The sequence below is a fragment of the Phalacrocorax carbo genome, chromosome 2 (assembly GCF_963921805.1).
Source record: "Phalacrocorax carbo chromosome 2, bPhaCar2.1, whole genome shotgun sequence".
NCBI classification, from domain to species: domain Eukaryota; kingdom Metazoa; phylum Chordata; class Aves; order Suliformes; family Phalacrocoracidae; genus Phalacrocorax; species Phalacrocorax carbo.
In genome coordinates this window covers 166847249-166868440 of record NC_087514.1, presented here as the reverse complement: position 1 = coordinate 166868440, position 21192 = coordinate 166847249, and the positions used below count along the sequence as shown (strand labels likewise).

Sequence of the window (21192 nt, the reverse complement as noted above, 5' to 3'; positions counted from 1 at the left end):
GTGTTGGCTTCAGCTTGGCAGCACAGCCAAGCAGTAGCAAGGATAACTGCTGTGCGGACGTGCCTCCTTACAGCCTGGAGCGTGGAGACCTTAATGAAGAGTTTTAAAAAAAAAACAAACTTAAAAAAAAATATAATCAAATATAGGAGAGAGGAGCATTTATGTGTAGGCTGAGCCAAGTACCCGTGGGTTTGATTGATGTCTGCGTGGGGAGCTGGACCTGTTACCTGTGGCTTGTCCCGATGGACACCGTGCTCCATCCCCACCCTACATCTCCAGGGACCAAGCGTGTGTCCCCTCCGTTAGGCTGAGAGACCTGGGTCTGTTCAGCCTGGAGAAGAGAAGGCTGAGGGGGGATCTCATCAGTGCTTATAAATATCTGAAGGGTGGGTGTCAGGGGGATGGGGCCGGGCTCTTTTCAGAGGTGCCCAACGCCAGGCCAAGGGGCCACGGGCACAAGCTGGAACACGGGAAGCTCCCCCTGAACATGAGGACAAACCCCTTCCCTGTGCGGGTGCCAGAGCAGGGGCACAGGCTGCCCAGAGAGGCTGTGGGGTCCCTTCCCTGGAGACATTCACCCCCCGCCTGGACGCGGCCCTGTGCCCCTGATCTGGGGGTGCCTGCTCCAGCAGGGGTGGGACGGGGTGAGCTCCAGGGGTCCCTTCCAACCCCGCCAGTCTGGGATTCTGTGAATCCACCTGGCTGGTAACTGGTGGGGTACTGGCTGGGGAGATTTAGGAGCTGACAGGATCTTGGCTCCATCCTGAAGATGCTTGGCCCTGTTCTGATGCAGTGTAGAGCCCTTGTCCCCTCCAGAGCTGTGAGGATGCTGTGGACCTTCCCTCTGGTTAGAGCCCTGCCTGTCTCACTCCGGAGGAGCTATCTGGGAGATGATCTGCTTTCGCAGGGAAGGCCCCATGGAGCTTCAGCTGGTCTGAAGCCTGGCTGCACCCTCCTAACAGAGGTGGTTGGTGTGGTCAGTGGGTGCCTGGTGATCCTGGCTTTGCCTCGGACAGGCTGGGTGTCCCTCTGCCCACCCCCCAGGCAGGCTGCAAGCAAGGGTGGGCCGCCAAAGGTGAAACCCCGCTCCCTCCTACCCAACCCTTGGCTGTGAGCTCCCAGCATCTTCCCAGCAGTCTGCTCCTTCCGTAGTCATTGCTGGGGAGGCATCCCAGCTGTAACCAAACCACCATTTGGGTGCTTAGACCTCTGTCTGAGCTGCCTGTGGGAGGCCTCTTGGTGGGTGTACGTAATCCTGAGCGTCTTGTTCACAGACCTCGTGCTGGCTCTGTGCTGAGACAGCGGACCTGAACGTGGTTACTGAAGTGCAGAGCTGCAGCAAAGTCATGCTTGGTACTGTTTTAAGGCCGGCTAGGGAGATGTTGAGGTCTTGTGGTCATCTAGATGCTACCAAGGTACCTTCAGGGCCCCTTTTTTGGCATGAGCCTCAGGGGTGGCAGATCATTTCTGACCCACCCAAAGGAGCTGGAGAAGCCTCATAAGAGCGTGGGCGCAGCATGCTTTTGTGCCGGCACGTGGAGGAGCAGGGCTATGAGCTCCCAGCATCTTCCCAGGGGCAGGGGCAGGCTTTGCACATCAGTCAGCTCCTGGTGCTGCATCACCAGGCTGGGTCCTGCCTTCAGCTGGAGCGTGGGTTTTGTCCTGGTTGTATTTACTGATGTTGAAGTTGCTTGTGTCTGCCTTGGAAGCGCTCAGCTGCCTGGTGAAGCAGCGTGGGAGGCCAGACAACCTCATGGCACCTGCCTGCATTTGAAGAGCTGCTCTTGCAGCCTTCCTCCTGCAACACCTGGGGGTACACCTCTCCCCATCCGTGCTCCCCCAAGAAGCGTGTCCTGAGAAACCAGCTGCGGCAGCAAGCTTTGGGGGGCTGGGGTTGTTAATAGAGGCGTTTGTTTTTTTGGCATTCCTCGAGTGCCTTTCGGCAGCCGCTCGGGGAGGAGGATGTGCTCCGACACGCTCAGCTCTTTGAGCAGGAGCAGCCCTCTCCCAGCAAAAACAGATTGCTCCTTGGAGGGTGGGTGCTGATGGGCCTCTGCTTGTTGCTTGCTCTTTTTCTGCCTTGGGCGAGGAATCCAGGGACGATGGCAACATCTTTGTCCTCTTGATCAAACAGCAGCTCTGGACCCCTGCGTTAGAGACATCTGTATCCTACCACAAGGAGAGGGTGCGAGGAGAGCCTGGACTAACGCGGTGTGCGTTCAGGACGTGAAAGTAATGTCTTCGTTTCTAAGTCGCAGCAGACGTAGATCATCTCAGCGTGTATCTTGGTGGCTGGAAAGGTCACTGCTTGCAACGAGGCAGCCTGGAGACGTACGGACCGTGGTTTTGAGCCAGCTCAGCTGTAGGGCGGTCTCCAGGAAGGCTGCGGCAGGAGACGGTGCACCCAGATGTCAAAGAGCAAACGTCAAAGCTGTCTGCGAGGGAACAGGCTGGATAGGAAAGTGAAGTGCAAAAAATGGGGGGTTGTGCCAGGATTGATGGGTGTCGTAGAGCAAGTCTCGCGGTGCCCCCGGAGGGTGATGGTGCTGTAGAGTTCCCTCAGCTCCCATGGGTGATCACGCAGCACCCTGTATGCGCTCGGTGACTTTGTGGAGGAGTGCAGCGGGTCGGTGCGGGGGTGACTGAGGGGAGCGGAGTCTAAGCCTGAAATCTCTGCCCAGGTGCTCTTAATCTGGTTCTTTCTATGGGGTCTGCAGACGGTAAGAAAGAGTCAGCTTGTCAGTCAGTTAAACTCACTGTATGGTGACTTTTCCCTGGCAAAAAGATTAGGGGACCTATAGAAAAAGCTTGAAAATGACTTCTGCTCTGTGGTTTGCAATTGGGAACAGAAAAGGGAAGAGGCGCTTTAAGGAGAAGCGTTTGCTGCCACCGAAGAGCGTCTGAGTGCTGCCCCAGGGGACACCTTCACCACATGGCCCCACAGGTACCCCAGCGGCCCCGCTTCTTTCGGGTTCTTCAGTAGCTTGGCCAGAGCCCAGCTCCCTGCAACGTGCGCCCAGAACCTCCTGGATTGCTGCCGAAGTTTCCTGCTTTGCCGTCCTTTGCTGTCCGGCTGCCTTGTCCCTGCTCCTTCAAACCTTCTTGCCCTCACGGAGCACATGGTGGAGCAGAGGGAGGTTTGCCAAACCACCGCTCCTTCGAGGATCTGAAACCTCCCTCGTGTCTTCCAGAGCAGTAATTTCTTTACATGTTTGAACGTGGCTTCCCAGGACCACTCAGGAGTAAGTGAATTTTGGAGGTGCAGAGAAAATGAAATTAAATTCTTGCGCTGGTTCCTCTTTAAAGGGCGATGTGGAAACGGTTGCCGAGGACATTCGGTTTCAAGCAAATTGGGGTGGCTGTCGCAAAAATGGAAGGTTCTGAAAACAGGGGCTCTGGAGCAGCTTGGGAAGGTCAAAGGGCAGCAAATTCTCAAACCAGGTGGTATTTCTCCAGGGCTTTGGAAAAGAAATTGCCTGAAATGGCTGACATAGGGTTGACTTCCCTAAACTGCTTCTAAAGAATGGAAAGGCTTTACCACAGTACTTCAGAAATAGTTGTCTGGCACTTAGGTGTTTGAAAGCACTTTGGTTTGATGATGCAGCAGAGGAAGCATCTTTTTTTTTTCCCATCAGGTTTCATCAGGTGCCTAGAACTGATGCTGAGGAGCACAAGGGACATTTAAGCCGAGCAATGTGAAGGCTTGAGGGGGACTGAGAGGTGAAGAGCCATGGCAGACACCTACCTCTGATCCTGGGCAGGATAAGCAGGGTCTGCAAACGCCGCTGGACTCTGCCTTGTGCTAGTATCTGTCCCGCTGAGGTCTGCTTGCCTCTTTCACCTCCAGAAGCATTAAGAAAACCATATCAAGATGTCCTAGCCAGCTTGCTTCGGCTCTTAGCCTTGTCCCCAGAGAGGTAAAAATAGGAAGGTGCTCTTGAAGCACTCTGGTCGGCGCAGCTCCAAGAGACTGTTCTGTGATAAGTAACCATGGGAGCAGGGCCGCTGTGACATCTGAAGAAATCACCCGTGATGGGGTTTCTTGGCAAACCCACTCCCCGTGATCCGCTCATCAACTGCAAACCGGTGTTTTCTCCGTAAAGCCCTCGGGGCTGGAGGAGTAAAGCAAAAAACCAACCTCGCAGACAGCTTTGAGTACCCTGTGTTTCGCACTGAGATGGCTCTTTGCATTCTGCGCATACCCTTCGTGCAGTGCCATTTCCAACCCGCCCGCTTCAAAGAAAGGCTGACATCCCTTCTGCTTCCCCAGGGAGGAGCTCTGGGCCCACAGTAGAAAGTGGATTTAAGGTATTCCTGACCCAAAACTGGGAACCTGCTACCCCTGACGGGCTTTTTAGGAGATGCTGGAAAGCTGTGTCCATCACTTCCCTCTGTAATCACTGCAGCTACCCAAATCCTCAGGCGGTCCTGGCAGCTTCCAGCACAGAGCTGTGCCCGCTGCCAGCTGTAAGGCTATAACCACCTCCATCCCTAGCAGCCCTGGCTCGTTTGGGCTGAAACGGGCTGGGAAACGCTGTGCAAGGCGCTCAGAGGGGCAGGAGAGCATCTCCCGGGTTTGGCACGTCCATCAGTAAGAAGATGCTGATGAAATCTGCTAGTGACCCTGCGTGAGCTAGAGCCCACCCTAGAGCCAAATGGCTCAAACCCAGCTCGTGTCAGGGTGCTCAGTCCCGCTCCGGGAGCCCTCACGTTAGTGCCGCTGCATCGCCGTGGCGTGCCCTCCGCCCTCGGGAGCTTCGCTCCCTAATCCGGCTCCTCCATGCCCGTTCTGCCCTGGAGCCTGTTCTTAGCTCTGGGTTTGGGTGGGGTGTTTTTTTTGTTATCATGGGAACTTGGATAATTAATCACTTGTAAAGTGCACCAGGCTGTGTTTGGAACGCAGCGTTAGAGGAACCATGGGCACCTGACCTTTATTTAACCTGCCTCTGTGGAAGACCAGTAACTTATTCTAAATATATATATTCTTAACGCTTGCCTGCCTTTGAGTTACTTGGGGTAGCACCGCTCTGCTGCTTGTCTCTCTGTCTTTACAGATATGCTCGTGCACAGAAAAATGGGGAGATGTCTTCTGTTCCTGGCGAGCGTGGCACTGCTGGGGCTTGAGCGCGGTGAAATCCCCGAGCCCCCCGAGGAGGCGGCCGCGGGGAGCGCTGGGCACCGAGAATTACCGGAGGCAGGTGCGAGAGCTGCTCTCGCCTTGCGCAGTTAATTAAAGGGATCAATTTTTGTTTGTTTTCTCCTGGTGCTTGCAGTTGTGCATGGGTTTAATAAGGATCTGAAAGCATTGGTGCCGGGCGCCGGGGTGGGGGTGGGATCGTCTCGTAGCGCTTCTTTTCGCCCCCTCACATCAGCTGCTTCCCCTTCTGCCAGACCCGTGCCACCGCTCGTCCCATCTGCGGCAGAACCTGCCAACTTGTGCCTTGTGCCTTGGTTTTGTTGTTTGTTTTTTTTTAAATCTCGTGGATAAACCTCCAGCGAGCACGAGCAGCGCTGGCGTGTGAGGCTTTTGTTTGCAGGCTGAAATGGGGCTTCTCCGGGTGGGAAGAGTGTTGGGGAGCGGGTTTAAACTCCCATCCCTCTTCCTTGTGTGCTCTCCAAGTGGTGCCGAAGCCCTGCAGCCGTGTAAGGAAGGGCTAGACGCCCTTCTCATAGCAGGAACCAGACCTCCAGAGTGCGTGTCCCTTGAAACGGGGGATCCAGGAGCTTCTGCTGGTTTGGCTGCGGCCGAGCAGCTCCTGCTGCACGTGCAAAACGATGATTTTAAAATATTGCTTGTCAAGGTGTAACGGTAACATCGTGCTGGACTGAAAGAAACAACTTGCTTAGCTCGCAGCTCTCTTGTTTTAGGTGATCTGACCCTAGGGAGTCTGTGTTTGATTCCTTTTCAGCTGCAAGTAAATCCTTCCAAACGTCAGCTAAGGAGACTAGAAAGTCTGGGAGATATTGACAAGTTTGCGTTCTGCAGGGTCTGCCACTTTGGCGGATAAATCCTCTCCCGCAAGCGTGAGCCAGCCTGTGGCCAGATGTTAGACATCGTGGCCTGACGTCCTGTTACCTCCTGAATGAATTAGCTGCTCCTCTTCCTCCCCAGCCTCCCAGGTTAGCCACAAAATCCTGCTAAGCGGGGATAGTCCGTAAAATCATGGAATAACGGTGATTCCTGTGTGCCTGGAGACGGCATCTCCTGCAAAAAACCAATCACCTGATCCTCTAAGATCAGCCTTCCTGAAAAGAACTGCCTTTCTGGCTGGGGACTGATGGTGAGCGGTACAGGTTAATTTAATAAATCCCTTCTCCCTGGGCATGTGTGTATAAAAATACGCATAAAACTGTGCACAGCAGCCTGTCTTTGTGGGGTGAAGGTGCTCGTGGCCTGGGAGAGGTGTTGCAGCTGCGTGCTAATCTCTGCTGTGTTTCTTTTAAACACCCTTTTCCCCAGTGCCGGGGAAGGTTGTTCCTGTTTCACAGCATTGCACTGATGGAAGGGCTCGGGGGAACTGGGCTTGATTACATGAGAAATGTCTGCAAGTCTCTTAATCCGCCTGGGCCCTGCTTTGCAGTCGCATTTATCTCAGTTAGGTCTCACTGAGCTCCAGCCACGTGCTCCTACCACCTCCGTGGCACCAGCCGTGGTGTGGGACGGACCCTTCGCAAGTAGGTTCAGCTGCGAGGGGACGGGATGGTGTGGGAAGGGTAGGACCTTCCTGCTGTGCCCCAGGGACCTCCAAGGTTGGGGTTTTTTGTGCTTCCCAGATGAGCGTGGCCATCTGACCGCTGACCTTCCTCGTCTCGCCTCTCCTGGGCTGTCGCTTCGTCACCCTTTTTTGCCTCTCTTCGCTGTGACTGTCAGCCCTCGGGACGGGTTGTATCTCACTTGCTTCTCCATCAGTGAAGTCTAGCAGGGAAGTGGCCCCAGGTACCAGCTCTCTGCTGGGAGGAAAAATGGTAATATTTGACTTGACTTTTCTGCCTGATAAAAGTGCCCTCTCCTGTGTTTGCATCGGGGGTCTCTGTGCCCTCCTCCGCAGCCCCACAGCCACCCTCATCGCTGCCGAAGGCTTTGCTGACGGCTGGGGCAGGAGCACTGCCTGGGCAGCAAGTGCCTCGGTTTCTATTTAAACTGATTAAACCCATCGGCAGTGTTAAATGAGTTTAATCTACTTAATTTGCCCTGTGGGCTAGTGCGCTGTTACATAGATCCGGCAGCCTGCAGAGCGCGTTGTAGGCATGCGTAAGCAGCTGGAGGTGGGATGGGGTCCTGCGAGCTTGGTTTTCAGGGCTCTGGTTTTAGAGATGCCTCTTCCTGAAGCCTGCAAGGTTTGATCTCGGGGAGGAATCGGCCTGGGGATGCACATGACTGGGGTTGTCTAATGGTTGTCCATTTGGGGCCCAAATTACTCCCGAGAGGTGTAATAAAAGAACAGCAGCCTTGAAAAGGGGGAGAGTTAGCGTCTGAATATGGGGGAGGTGTGTGCACTGGGGAGAGGGTTGACTGCTGGCTCTTGAGCTGTTCTGGAGGGAGGTGAAAGGATGGGTGAACTTCTGGGTGTCCTTTGGATATCGCCGTCCCTGTCGCTGCCAGCTCCGCCACCCATTTGCTCGGGAGCCTGAATTTGCTCCCCTTATTTGCGGCACGTGGCTGACCTGCACCCCTCTTTGTAGCTCTTCCAGAAGCATCCCTGGTGACCGGATAACTACCTTGTACCCTAAATACTCTTTATTTCCCCCCTTCCTTCTCATGTACCCTTCTGGGATCTTTTTTTTTTTCCTGACTCTGGATTTTCTCTGGTGTTTCCATCCTGGGTTGAGACCTAAAAGGGAGCTGGGCTGAAGTTCAGAGCTTTGCAAAGCAGCTTGAGTCCATTACTAGCTGCCCCTGCTTGGCTTGCCAAGACATCGCCTTCATCGTGCCAAGCTCCTGGCTGACCCTGCTCTTTCTGACCTGTGTGGGTTGCTGCCAGCCCCCGGCGAGAGCCCACAGTCTGGGGTGGCATGGATGTGTCTGACTGCTCTGTGCTCTTCCCCTTCCTCCCCAGGGAGCTCAAACTGCGAAACTACGAACCCGAAGATGAGGAGCTGAAGAAGAGGAAGGTGCCCCAGGCCAAGCCGGCCTCAGGTGGGTGCAAGCGGGAACGTGGGAGGTGAAACAAGGGAGCACGAAAGCAGAAGCATTGCCAGTGGTGGTGCTGGTGCCTGTGGTGAGGGAATGAAGCAGCGCTTGTGGTTGTGAGGACAAGTAAAACAGCGTGGGGCTCTGCATCCAGCCAGCGTGCTGCAAAATGGATGGGTTATACCTTTTCTTTCAAAAAATCAGGTGTCTTGGAAACCTCTGTGTTCCTGCTCGTTCCAGCCCAAGGTGGAAAAGCCACCGGGATGTATTCTGGTAGCAGCTTGCTGGTGTGAGGGTGGTAGGTGCTAGGAGATGAGTGTCTGCGGCCCTGGAGGGTGCCGGCGTGTCCGAGCAGCCGTGGCGGGAGCTGGGGGAGCGTGATGTTTGCAGGCCCTGTTGCTTCATCGTCCCCTCTCGCCCGTGGGGACTGCACACCCTGCATTGCACAAGTGGGGCGTGTGTCTGAGCGCACCGAGTCCAGCCCCAAACCGAGGAGTTGATACTCAGAGGAGCTGAGCTCTCGCTGGAGGATTCTCAGGGAGATTCAGGCTGTTTTTTTGTTTGAATTACCTTTAAACAAATATTACTCATGAGTCCAGGGCATTTAGTCTGCTATTTCCTAGTGCTGAACCTCCACGCAACTCTTGAGAGGGAGGCGAAGGGCAAAAGTTCCCTTGATCTTGAAATATTGAGTCCTCCCGGAAAAGATCTCTTTAAAAATGCCCTAAATAAAAAGGCTGCCTTTGGGAGCACGGCAGAGATCTTGTAGGTAGGAATGCTGATGCCGTGCTTTCTTTATCCTTTTGTAAAAGTATAAAACTTCCCCTGACTCTTCCCGGGCGTGTGGTTTGGCATCTGGAACAGCAATTCTGACCATTTCCAGTAAAACTCGTGCTCTCTGCCAGCCCTTCTTGGGAGCTGCAGTGCCCGTCGGCTGCGGTCCCGTGTCTGGAGTGACCTGTCTGTCCTCAGGCACTTCGTGCGGAGGCTGAGGATGGAGGAGGACAGAGGAGCTGGGGCTTGGGGTGGATTAATATTAAATGTGCCTCGGGCGTATCCATTTGCTGGAGCAGGATTCATCCCTCAGGGATGTGCTCCCTGGTACCTGCACCCCCTCCATGCACAGAGGCCCGAGTTTAAGGATGGAGGGCTCTTTTCCACACGTGCTTTGCCATTATCCCTAGGATCTGCTTGGTTCCTCCGAGATGTCTCAGGTGGTGGCCTTGTAAATGAGTCACGGTGAGTCAAATTCCAGTTTAAACACCCGCGGAGCAGCTGATCCCTGCAGGCCTTACGGAAAGGGGACTTGAACCCAGCAGAATTCTTGCTGCTGTTGCTGTTTGTGGTGTTAAACGGTTGTTGGGTTTGCATCATTTTCAGATGGTTTTTAGGAGTCTCTGAAAGAGTTTGGGCGGTGGGGGAATGTGTGTACCCACGTGTACTCGTATTTACCGAGCTCTTAAAGCAAAGACGTTCCAATTGGCTTTTGTAAAAGCTTTTGTGAACCAAGCCTGGAGCTCTGGTGGGTTCCCCTATGCCTTGTCCCCTTGGTGTGCTGCTGTGCCCTGTGCTGATGCTGGTCCTGTTCCCCCATCTAGTGGAAGATAAGGTGAAGGACCAGCTGGAGGCTGCCAAGCCGGAGCCCATCATCGATGAGGTGGTACGTATATTCAGAGCTCCTGGGTGCTGGGTGCATCTGTCTGTGTCTGGGCTTGAACCTTGCCTGCAGCTCTCACTGGGTGTCTCCTCTTCCTCCCTAGGATCTGGCAAACCTGGCCCCCAGGAAGCCAGACTGGTGAGTGCCTGCAGAGCCCTGCTCCTGGCAAAGGGGTGCTGGCGTCAGCGGTGGGTTACCGTCACCTCGAGGTTGTCCAGGGTGGGTTAAAAGTGCTGGAAATGGGAAACCCTTCCCTGCTGTTGAGGGAGACGCAAGGCACGGGGCTGTCCTCCCTCTTGGTGCTTACGCTGAGTGACTCCACTGAACCCTTCGGGGTGCTTGTCACTGTGGTGGCCTCGGTGACAAGGGATGCTCTGGACGTCGGGTTGGTTTGCCCATGAACTGCCTTGGGGCAGACACACGCTCTGCTCCGTGCTGCTCACAGGAGGGAGAAGGAGTTTCTCTTCCACTGGGAAACGTGGTCTCTGCATTCACATCTGCCTGGGGCGAGGATCTGACGTTGCCACTCTCTTCCCCAGGGATCTGAAGCGAGATGTAGCCAAGAAACTGGAGAAGCTGGAGAAGAGGACGCAGAGAGCCATCGCTGAATTGATACGTGCGTTACGCTGCCGCAGGGATGGGGTTATGGGGTCACCAGTTGTTCTGGGAGTTACACGATCCTTACTGGGAGCTCGGTGCCTTGCAGTTGGGCTGGGGAGGGACTGGCGGAGCTTAAGCCCCTTCCCAAAAGGGTCTGTGAAGCTGACGGTCTGTGTAGCTTCCGCGAGGCTGCGCGCACGCCTGGCTTGCACGGCAGGGAAGGATGGTCTGCGGGTTCGGGGGCTGCGGTTCAGGCCCTCCGCCGCGTGCATTCCCTGGTATCTCTAAGCCGCTGCTGTTTCTCGCTTGCAGGAGAGCGGTTGAAAGGGCAGGAGGAGGAACTGGCGTCTGCTGTTGAGTCAGCAAAGCAGGAGGGAAGTGACTCCGACTGAGGAGGTCTGTCCGGCAGCCTCGGGCACGGGCTCTGCCTCTGCCAGCACCACCGATCCCGTTGCTCTCAGGTAGAGGCACCTCTCCAGGACACGCTGCTCACCTACGCTTTGCCAGGAGCCCGTGAATCCTACCATGCCTGAAGGAGAGGGACAGATCCAAGGAGCCCTGCTGTACTCTCTAGGACTATGGCTGTTCCTCCATTGAGGAACATTTCACAGAGCTTTTTGGGGATCACGGGGGGCTGATGGGAGCGGGACAGACACCCACGTTAGCATGAACCTAGGCTGCCAGGGCAAGGAAGGCGTGGGCAGAAGGGCGAGTGCCAGAGAAGGTAAATCCAGGCTAACTCTCCTCTCACTTGATGGGTGAGCAAGAAGATGCCCACACAGCCTACAGCAGCCCTTAGAGAGGCGCTGCCATTTCCCTGGGGACCGATGCTCCTGTCCCTGCTCAGAGATGCCTCTCTCAGGGCGCTCCTGTCTGCAGAAGAGCCGGTGTAACAGCCACGCGGGGAACAAGGGGGGCTCTCGCTCTGGAGAGCTGGCTGTGAGTATTTGGCAACGTCCGTGGTCAGACCCAGCACATGCAGAATAACTGCTGGAAGTGGCTGCGTGGCTCAGGGCCTGCTGGCTGCTCCGCGCCCAGCTGAGGTTAACGTGGGGTTTGTTCCGTTCCCTGAGGTTTCCCGACCCTCCAGGCTGTGCAGCGTGTACCGCTCCTCTGTGCGTTTTATAATTGACAAAGTTTGGTGTTAAATCTTTTCGTAATAAAACAGTCCCGCAGCGGAAGAAGTTGTCACTTGTTCTGCAGAGGGCTGGGTGGAGGCAGCTCACTTCCATCTCCCTGACGCCTGTGGGGACTTCAGGCCACTGCTTGCTGGTCCCCGTCCCCTTCGCTCCCCTGGGACGGGCTTCAGTTCATGGAAGGTTGAGGTGGCCGAGCTGTAGCTACAGCAGGTCAAGCACAACGCCTGTGGCGACGCCAACCCCATGCTGCTGGAAGAAGCGAGTGGGTGGGATGCTGCAGAGCTGACCCCACATCTTCCCTGGGAAGCTTTGCTGTGGCTCTTGGAGATCTTGCAGGATGGGTGCCTTGGCCAGGCCTGATCATACGGGCTCCTGCATCTTCTGTGTTTGATTCAAAAGTGGTTTTGTCCCGAGGTAAAACATCTGGCGCGTATGGTTTTGACAGCGGTATTTACAGAAGAGTTCACCTGTGATAAAAATAGCTGTTCCTGTTAATGCACGCATCCTGCTGCTTTTAAAAGCCTGTTGGAAAGAGCTGCTCGGGGGGAGAGAAGTCCTTCAGGTGGCAGCAGCCTGCCTTGGAGGGGGTGGTGTTTCTGGCCTCATGCCTGCTGGAATCTTGGTGGCTGCAGCTGCCGTCTCATCTTGTCACCAGCTAGACCATATCCCCACGCGGGGCGAGATCAGTCCCAGCCGCGCTAGATACAGACCGATGAACGCTTGTCCCTCTGCCAGGGTCTGCTGAGAGCGCCCACCGCTGTGTGTGCGTGTGGCGAGGACACGCAAGCGCCTTCCCACCTCCCAGAGCCCTGTTCCTGCCTCCAGACGGTGGGCAAAGATCTGGTGAAATGCCTTCTTAGTCCTCCAGCTTCCGCGCACAAACTTAAATCCCTCCACGCCCAGCTCCCCTCTACCTTCGCTCCCTGTTCCCGGTGTCTGCAGCCATCCCTGCTCCCTCCTCCCCTTGGGCTGGTTCTTGTCACCCCTTGGAGGGGCCCTTTCCTGGGTCCGTGAGGAGACAGACATCCCACGGAGCGAGGGGAGACCCGTACCCCTCTGGGCCAGGGGTGATCCAGCACCGGGCTCCGACTTTGGTGTGTGGTTGTGGGCTCCCTCTGGGCTCTCTAGTGGAAAAGCACCTGGGGTGAAACCTTCCCGGGGATCATTTTTTGGTTATTTTTATTGCTTTGCCCTATTCTTCCCCAGGCAGGAGGCAGCCCTAGTGCCCCTCGCTCTTCTCCTGGATCAGACTGTTTCTGGGCAAGAAAACCAAGATCTGTCACCGGTGCGAAGGTGCCACCCGTGCACCCCACACAGCAGGGGCAGGTGGGTGCTGCTTGTCGTGGGGGCTCTTGGCCATCAGGTAACGCTGCCCTGTGGGGGTAGGTCTGGACGGGGACATTCTCGCACTGGGCAGAGCACGTGGTGATGCTTTGAGGGTGCTTAAAAATGGGAAGGACCCCCCAAACTCGTGACAGTGATGGCTTCTCCTCCACCAAAGCGGAGCTGCCAATGATTGAGTGTTCAGTGATTGCTCCGCCACACGGATTTATTTATGGTTAGTTATTAAACGATGTGGGCTGTCACACGCCTTGATGTGCGTTTCTTCGTTGGGAAGGGAATTAGCGGAGCGTGAGCACGCGTCCCCTGTGGAGCCACGGCCTCTTCTCCGTGAAATGCCCTGTAGATGTCAGCAAATCTCCGTGCACAAAACCACGCCGAGTCCGGCTGGTCCCAGCAGCTGGACCCTGCACAAAGCCGAGCTTTGCACCCCCGGCAGCCGCTCGGGCTGGGATGCTGCCACGCTCCTCCATCGGCCCGGCTGCGTGGCTCCTGCGCTGCCCGTCCCGCCCCGGCTCCAGCTGCACTGGTGGCCTCTGCTTTGCAACATCGGTCAAATGTAAATACGAACACTCCCTGCAACCGTGTGAAGCAGAAGGAAGTTTTCCCTTGTTGACTCTAGAGGGACATAAATTGCCTTCAAACTGCCTCCGGTTGCAAGTGTCACCCTTCCCAGAACAGTTTAGCACTTTGCTGGGTAAAAAACTGGCTGGGCCGAGCCCAGAGAGTTGTGGGGAGCGGAGCTAAACCCAGCTGGCGGCTGGTCACGAGCGGGGTTCCCCAGGGCTCAGTGTTGGGGTGAGTCTTGTTTAATGTCTTCATCTGTGATCTGGGTGAGGGGATCGAGGGCACCCTCAGGGAGTTTGCGGGTGACACCAAGTTGGGCGGGAGTGTCGACCTGCTGGAGGGCAGGGAGGCTCTGCAGGGGGACCTGCACAAGTGTGCTGGGGGCGGCTGGGGGGGCTGGGGGGGTTTAGCCTGGAGAAGAGGGGGCTGAGGGGAGCCCTTCTCGCTCTCTGCAGCTGCCTGAGAGGGGCTGGAGTGAGGGGGGGGCTGGTCTCTGCTCCCAAGTCACCAGTGATGGGACGAGAGGGAACGGCCTCAGGCTGCATCAGGGGAGGTTTAGGTTGGGTGTGAGGGAAATGCCTTCCCTGCCAGAGGGGTCAGGCCCTGGCACAGGCTGCCCAGAGAGGTGGGGGAATCACCGTCCCTGGGGGGGTTCAAACACCGTGCAGCCGTGGCACCTGGGGCCGTGGTTTAGGAGGCCTGGGGGTGTTGGGTTGGGGTTGGACTTGATGATCCTCGAGGTCTTTTCCAACCTTAATGATTCAAATTCTATGAAACCTGAGCTCCGCCTGCATCACCCGGAGCAGAGCCACCCTTCCAGGACACGAGGGGCTGGGCTGTACCTGGAGCGGGGCGGTGGGCAGGATGGGCAGGATCAGGCCCATTTCCCTCTCCAGCGGGGCCTTGCACTGAAGCATCGCTTATCCTGGCAGAGGATTGGGGCCCCATTGTGAGATGTGGGCCCTGGCATGGGACTGGGCTCCCTGCGTGGGACTGGGGTCCTGGCATAGGACTGGGGGTCCAGCACGTGACAGCCCTGGGGTCTAACAGGCAGGTGCTTGGGGACTAATCCCCCCTTCCCTGGCGCATTCCCTTCCCCAGCCTCAGGGAAAGAGGAGCACGTGGGGAAGGGCTGGGAGAACTGGGGCATTTGGGATGTAACACCAAACTCTGCACCCCATGGGTTTAATTTATTCCCTGGCTGTATGGCCAGGCAGTGAGGGAACTTCTCCCTTTCAAAGCTTGTGCCCCAAGCCTGTGTTTAACCTCTAGACCCTTTAAAATCCCAAATGCTGCTTCTCTTTGCCCAGAAACATTTTTAACTTAACCATGGGGTTTTTTTGTTTTGCATTGCAGGTGTCCCAGGGACCCACCTGAAGCCCCCTGGGACAGTGCACTGCTCTGTGCCCATCCCATGCCTGTATCCTCGGGATGCTGCGGTGGCAAAAACTCAGAGAAACAGCTGTGGTTTGCTTTGCCCTGGTTTCCCTAGATGAGGGGAGCTCCTCTGAGAGGGGGACTGGAGAGAATGAGGCATGGGAGAGCCCCAAGGATGGGGAGGTCATTTTGCTTAAGGTTGTTTGCAAAGTTGCCACTGAGACCAGAATTAACAATTTCTCAAGCAAAGCAGATTAGAAAAGCCACGGGAGAACCATAAATAAATAAGCCAGCAAGATAATCCCCTCATCTCCAGGGAAATTAAGGGTTTAACATTTACCCTGTGCCTCTTGGGGGGTTTTTCTGGATTGCTGAGCTGATGCTCCATCCACACCACCAGATACCAGAGGAGGCACGTCATCGTTGAGCTCCTCTGGACGGGGCTGCTTTTCATGCCGCCCTTTTTGAAATAAGGAAAGCGGTGGCCCACACGAGTCTGCAGGGGTGAGCTCGTCCTTCTGGAAACCTCTGGGTGTGTTGGGGTGGACATGGGGGATTTGGTCCATTGCGCCTTCTCCTCCCGCCTCCCCAGCAGCAGTCAGAGTAGGTCCCAGCTCTTCGCAGGCCAGTCCAGCTGCCCAGCCCTGCTCTCCCTTTTACAGGTTCCAGTGGTGAACGATGGCATGACGTCTGTCCTCCATCTGTCCCTCCCAAATGCCTTGGGATCTGCTGTCCTGGTGAGAGATCTTGACACAGCCGTTGTCTCCCTTGGGTTGAGAGTGCTGCAACCTGCAGCAATTCCCCCAAACCAAGACCAGTTTCAGGCAGACACCCGCACCTAGCAGAGCTGGTAATAATTTGTAACTTGTAGCTCATGCTGACGTGGTGGCTATGTGGGGAGATGCAAGGAAAGGTGAAGCTAGAAGTCTGTAGCGCCTTGTTTGGGTCTGATGGCATGGCCTGTTGTCCCAGGTGTTGTCCACAGAGGTTGGAGGCACCTCTGGCGATGCTCAAGCTCAACCGTTGCTCAAGCTCAACCATTCCTCAAGCAGGGTCAGCTGGAGCAGGTTGCCCAGGACTGCGTCCAGCTGGGTTTCGAATGAACTCATGTGTCTGGTGAGGAAGGAAAGTGCTGGAGAATGGAGCCGCTGCTCCCAGGGCCGGACCCAGTAAGCTCAGCTGTTAGCTAACCCAGAGCGAGACCACCGCGGCTTTAGCGGAACGAGCTGGGCCATCAGCGACAGCCCAGGCTGGATCTGCTCCTGGGACGTGGCTCTGTCCTTTGCTGAGGTCTCAGGTCTGCGGAGGGAATCAGAGACACTGGTGAGGATGGAGCTGACTGGGACGATGCCAGGGGCTGTGCGATGCTTCCTTGAAGCTGAACTCTGCCAAAAATGTCTATTTTTGGGGGTGGGGAGGCATAAAAAAGATCCACCTATAGATTGGGGGTGTTTCACAGACCAAAGGGTCTAAGTGGGGCTTGAGGAAGCTTCACCTCTAGCAACAGAGCTGGAGCAGAGCCCTCAGACTGACAGCACAGAGCTAGTTGATGAAGAAAGGTCCTGATGTGGTCTCCAAAGGGTGACAATCTTGGCTTTCCAAGATGCTCTCCCCTCTTCTTTCCATTGGTCACAGGTCTGGGCACCCACCCCTTGCTGCCTGCCTCCTCCAAGAGGTGTGGGTCGAACATCTCATGCTCCTCTTCCCCCCTGACGCTGGCTGGAAAGTGTCAGCCTGGAGCTCATGATGGCAGCCGGAATGCCGCTGGAAGTCAACAGGATTCAATCAGGCACACAAACATCAATCTCAGCATCCGTCTGTGAGTAGCCTGGAGGAAAACTGAATTTCTGAGCTGGGGATGCTGGAAGAGAGAGAAAAATAGCATCCCCGATCTGGAACTGAACACATGCATTAGTGCAATGAAATTCAGCCACCCAGGCTCTTTCTGCTAGCAGGCTATCTTAATTATGACCTAATATTTTATAGGCCACGTATATCTTTGTATATATATTCATGGAAAACGAACGAACAAGCCCTGAATACAGATGTAGCTGGGGAGAAGCATCCTGAGCTCCATCCACAGTGGCAGCTCTGGAGCATGGGGCTGTTCAGAGGCCATTCCTCGCATCCTGATGCGGAGCCAAGCCTCGGCAGCACGAAATGGTCGTGTGCTCCACCAGCGCAAGGCCAAAGCAAAGGTCGCCTTGTGGGTGTCCAACCTGGTGGGATCCTAATTGTCCCCAGGTTTTACCTCTCCTCTTTTTTCCTTGGCATGGATTTTTGGCCACCCAAGTTCACGACACTAGAATATTCCTAAATGTTTATTTTATAGCTGTTGGTGTTTTGTGTTATATATGTATGTGTGTGTGTTTGTATGTAATAGACACACACACATGTATTATATATAAAAATTATCTTATTATTTGCAAAGATTTTATTAACTATAGCAGCAGGCACAGGTCTCGGAGCAAGGCTTAGCTCTTGGGTCTGGAGAGGCTTGTGTTTGTCTTGGTTGTGCTCCTCTCTTCTTGACAACGTGCTGAATTTCCCCCTGGAGATCCAGCCCTTCTCTCCCCAGTTCCTTGTACCTGCTATGGTTTTGGGTTACATCTGTCCCTATTTATCTTCTCCTGGCCCCTTCTCGTGATCTTGGTTGACCCTTGAGGACTCAATGTTTGCTCCCTGGCACCTTTGGTAGTGCCTGATGGAGTGTTTGGAGGCCGAGGGAGTCCCACTCTGTGCAGCTCAGCAAAGCCATCGCTTGGTTGGCTTCTCTGGTAACCTGTTTCCATGAACACGATCCCACCACGTTGCTCTGGCCACTGGTGAGGCGCTTGGATGCGAACTCTGGCTAGAGGTTGAGCAAGATACAAGTGGAGCTGGGGCAGAAGGGGAGAGCGCATGGGGAGAGATCAGTGTTTCAAGGCTGCTCTACCTGCGGGCTCTTGGGCTTACATGACATTAAATGCCCCAGATACCTCGGTAGTTATTTGGGCCACCACCAGCTGACGCGATGTCCTGTGCCAACACAGCCTTATCTCTCATGGTTTCCCAACCTGGTGGCTTCTAGCTCCAAACTTGCTCAAAAATGTGGCAAACACAAGGTCTTGGAGATTAAATTTAAACACAAGAGGGTGAAAGGCCTGATTTTCAGAAATAGGAGGGGAGCGTGCCTGTTCCTGGTCAGTGGGACTTAGTTCCCAAGCTGCTCATGGACCTGTCCTCTGGCACAGACAAGAAGGGGGACTTGGGGGTGCTGGGGGGTGAAAAGCTGGACACGAGCCGGCCGTGTGCGCTCACAGCCCAGAGAGCCAGCCGTGCCCTGGGCTGCATCCCCAGCAGCGCGGGCAGCAGGGCGAGGGAGGGGGTCCTGCCCCTCTGCCCCGCTCCGTGAGACCCCCCCTGCAGCGCCGCCTCCAGCTCGGGGCTCCTCAGCACGGGACAGACACGGGGCTGTTGGAGCGGGGCCAGAGGGGGCACAGAAATGCTCCGGGGGCTGGAGCCCCTCTGCTGCGAGGCCGGGCTGGGAGAGCTGGGGTTGGTCAGCCTGGGGGAGAGAAGCTGCGGGGAGACCTTATTGTGGCCTCCCAGTGCTTAAAGGGGGGCTGTAGGAAGGGTGGGGGCGACCCCTTTAGCAAGGCCTGTTGTGACAGGCCAAGGGGTCATGGTTTTAAACTAAAGGAGGGGAGATTTAGACTGGACATAAGGAAGAAATTCTTGACTCTGAGGGTGGTGAAACCCCGGCCCAGGTTGCCTGGAGAAGCTGTGGATGCCCCCTCCCTGGAAGTGCTCAGGTTGGCCGGGGCTCTGAGCAACCTGATCTAGTGGAAGGTGCCCCTGCCCATGGTAGGGGGCTTGGACTGGATGGTCTTTAAAGGTCTCACCCAAACGAAACCATTCTGTGATTCTATTCTATGGCACTATGAACAGAAGCGTTGCCCATGGAAAGCAGACCAGTGGCCTGGGTCTGGAGATCAGCGTGTGCTCAGAGACCAAACACCTTCCAAATTCCCTAATAGCACATGCCAAACTGCAAAACTCTTTCATATTGACGTAATATTTTCGTAGGGTGGCCTTGCAGCGTGCCCTGCTGTGGGAACTGCCCTTTTCTGCAGAGGGTGACCTTTCTGGAGGCCCATGCTCTGGCCATGGGATGGTGTTTGGCATCCCGTGTGCCCACAGTGCAGATCTGAGGGTTCGGTGTGAATATTTACCCACAAAGTGCTTGCGGCTTGCGGGCCGTTTCGGATGTCACATTTCTGCCCTATTCTTTCAGCAAGAGCCTGTTTTCAAATAAGCTGTGAATATTTTATGGGCAAATTTTCAAGCGAGCCTGGGATCCTTCAAAAGCAGTCTTTCATGGCTAAATAATAAAGTGGGTAGGAAACAGATTTTTTTTTGTTGTTGTTTTGTGGGAAATTTCATGATTTCGGATTCTTTTCTCCAAACCAAACCAAATTCAAAGCTCTCCGCAAGATGAAATAAAATTAAAAAATCATGTTGGGCCAATCAAAATGCCATTCTGAAGCGGAGATGCACAGTCTGTGATTTGCTAACACCACGTCATCTCTATCAAAATGCTTCTTTCACTTTTTCCTTTTTTTCCAGAAGCTATTCAGGGTCTTCTGAGATATCCTTTTCCCAGTGCTGGGAATAAACTGGTCCATGGTGGACCGTGGAGTCACCGCCATCGGCTTCTACTGGAAGGACTCCGGGTGGTGTTGGTGGACCCAGGAGAATCAGCCCACGCTTCCCTGCCTTGTACTCTCAACTCCCTTCAGTCTTCACGCCCTTGTATCGGAGGGCGAATCCTCCGCAGGATGCTGAGAAGATGAAGGCTATTTCTGACAGCAGTCGGTGTCCACGGCAGCCTTCATGAATATTGTAAGTGCCTGATTTGCCGTTCCTTTTGAAAACCCTCAGTGACCACCACCCTGCATGCCCTAGCAGCACTCTAACAAGGAGACCCATGCCAAAATCAAAGAGGAGACAGGATTATGGGTTAGAAACTTGACATAATGACATTTTTTTAAGGTGCAATCCAAACAGTGCTCTCTGCTGAGCCAATACGCAATGACAGGAGAATTGTGAATTATGCTTATGCAGTGTTTGGCCTGAGCCAAAGTGGCAATCTCGTTTTAGAGGAGATGTTCCTGGGACATCAGCCAGATGCTTGCCCTAGATGACCACCAGCTTCTGCTCTGAGTTGACGGAGACCTTTTTTTTCAGGTTGTGCACGTGGGGATTTGCAAATCTGGGGGGCCAATGCTGCTTCTGCTAGGTGTGTGGCTGCACATCCTCCAGCCCCGACGGGTGACCGTGCCAGAGGGGCCAGCTGGCCGAGGCCCCGGGGCGATGTCTGGTGTTGCCTCACTTGTGTCCAGGGAGGGCGATGGGGTCCTGGGCGCTAAGCGACTTGTGAAACACCTGGTCCCTGGTGATGGGGACATTTCCTGACAGCCCAGTATTCTTTTTACGGGGGGGTTCTTTTAGCAGCTGCAGGAGCACAAGAGCATCAAAGCTCCCCCGGTGCTGGCTGGCTTGTTGCCCTTGTTGCCAGCTTTCTGTTTCACTTGCAGAAGGCTTTTCACCTTTGCAGGTCACAAAATAACAGAAAAGAATATATGAATGTTTTTCAAAGTCCGCTTATTTGTCTTGGAAGTAATATTTCTGTTTCCTCCATCACTGAGGAGCTGTTTCCCCCTCTGATTAATGGCACCCTGCCTGTGAAATGTTACTGTCCCAAATGGGGCATTCTTTGTTAAATAATTAAGCTATTTTTGACTTATTTACTGCGTCATGGCTTGCTAGGTACCATGTATTATTTTTTCCCCACCAGGTTACAGCCTCTACCTGAAAATCATTATAGAAATAGCTGCAGGTCCTTCCTATGACTGGGGAAACTTCATTCTTACTCCTCGACATCCTAGGAATCAGAAAGAAAAAAAAGTGGCTCTGTGCAGTGGGCTCCGCTGTCCCGTTCTCCGCGTCTCACATGCAGAGGTATGTCCATGTCCCAGTCGCAGGCTGGGGTTATGAATCGGGGAAGTTCTACCATGTGGATGAAGTCCGGCTGGTCGCCAGCATCCCTTCCCCTGCTTCTCCATTTGCGGCACGCGCTTGTGTTATTTATTAAAGGGTTTCTTCGTGTGTCTGTCTGCGTGTGTGAGTTTTTCCCATTTCGTTTTCGCAAAACCTCCCCTTCCTCTGTGGTTTCGTTTGGGGACTTGTCCATCTCTGAGAGCTGTGTTTGAACTCGCGTTGTGTTCGTGGTGCCCAGGGGCTGGGAGGAATTAGGCATTTCAAAGGCATCCAGGGTGACTGAGACATGAAGGAAAGGAGAAGGATCCCACGGCTCACGCTCAGCTGATGATACTCCT

The 21192-nt window shown here is 54.8% G+C and overlaps 1 protein-coding gene and 1 long non-coding RNA gene across 2 annotated transcripts in view; both read left to right on the top strand.

Moving 5' to 3' along the window:
* Positions 1 to 11572, top strand: part of CCDC12 (coiled-coil domain containing 12) — a 42962-nt gene extending 31390 nt beyond the window's left edge. The window contains exons 3-7 of the mRNA XM_064445207.1: positions 8058 to 8137; positions 9730 to 9791; positions 9892 to 9926; positions 10328 to 10404; positions 10701 to 11572. Of these exons, the coding sequence (XP_064301277.1) occupies positions 8058 to 8137; positions 9730 to 9791; positions 9892 to 9926; positions 10328 to 10404; positions 10701 to 10780 (334 nt within the window). The 3' untranslated portion in view covers positions 10781 to 11572. The remainder of the gene's footprint in view (positions 1 to 8057; positions 8138 to 9729; positions 9792 to 9891; positions 9927 to 10327; positions 10405 to 10700) is intronic.
* A 2553-nt stretch (positions 11573 to 14125) lies between these two features.
* LOC135312146 (uncharacterized) lies at positions 14126 to 20969 on the top strand. Its single transcript, XR_010371824.1, has 3 exons — positions 14126 to 16631; positions 19421 to 19696; positions 20652 to 20969. It is a non-coding gene; the product is annotated as an uncharacterized LOC135312146 (long non-coding RNA).
* Positions 20970 to 21192: the final 223 nt, after the last annotated feature.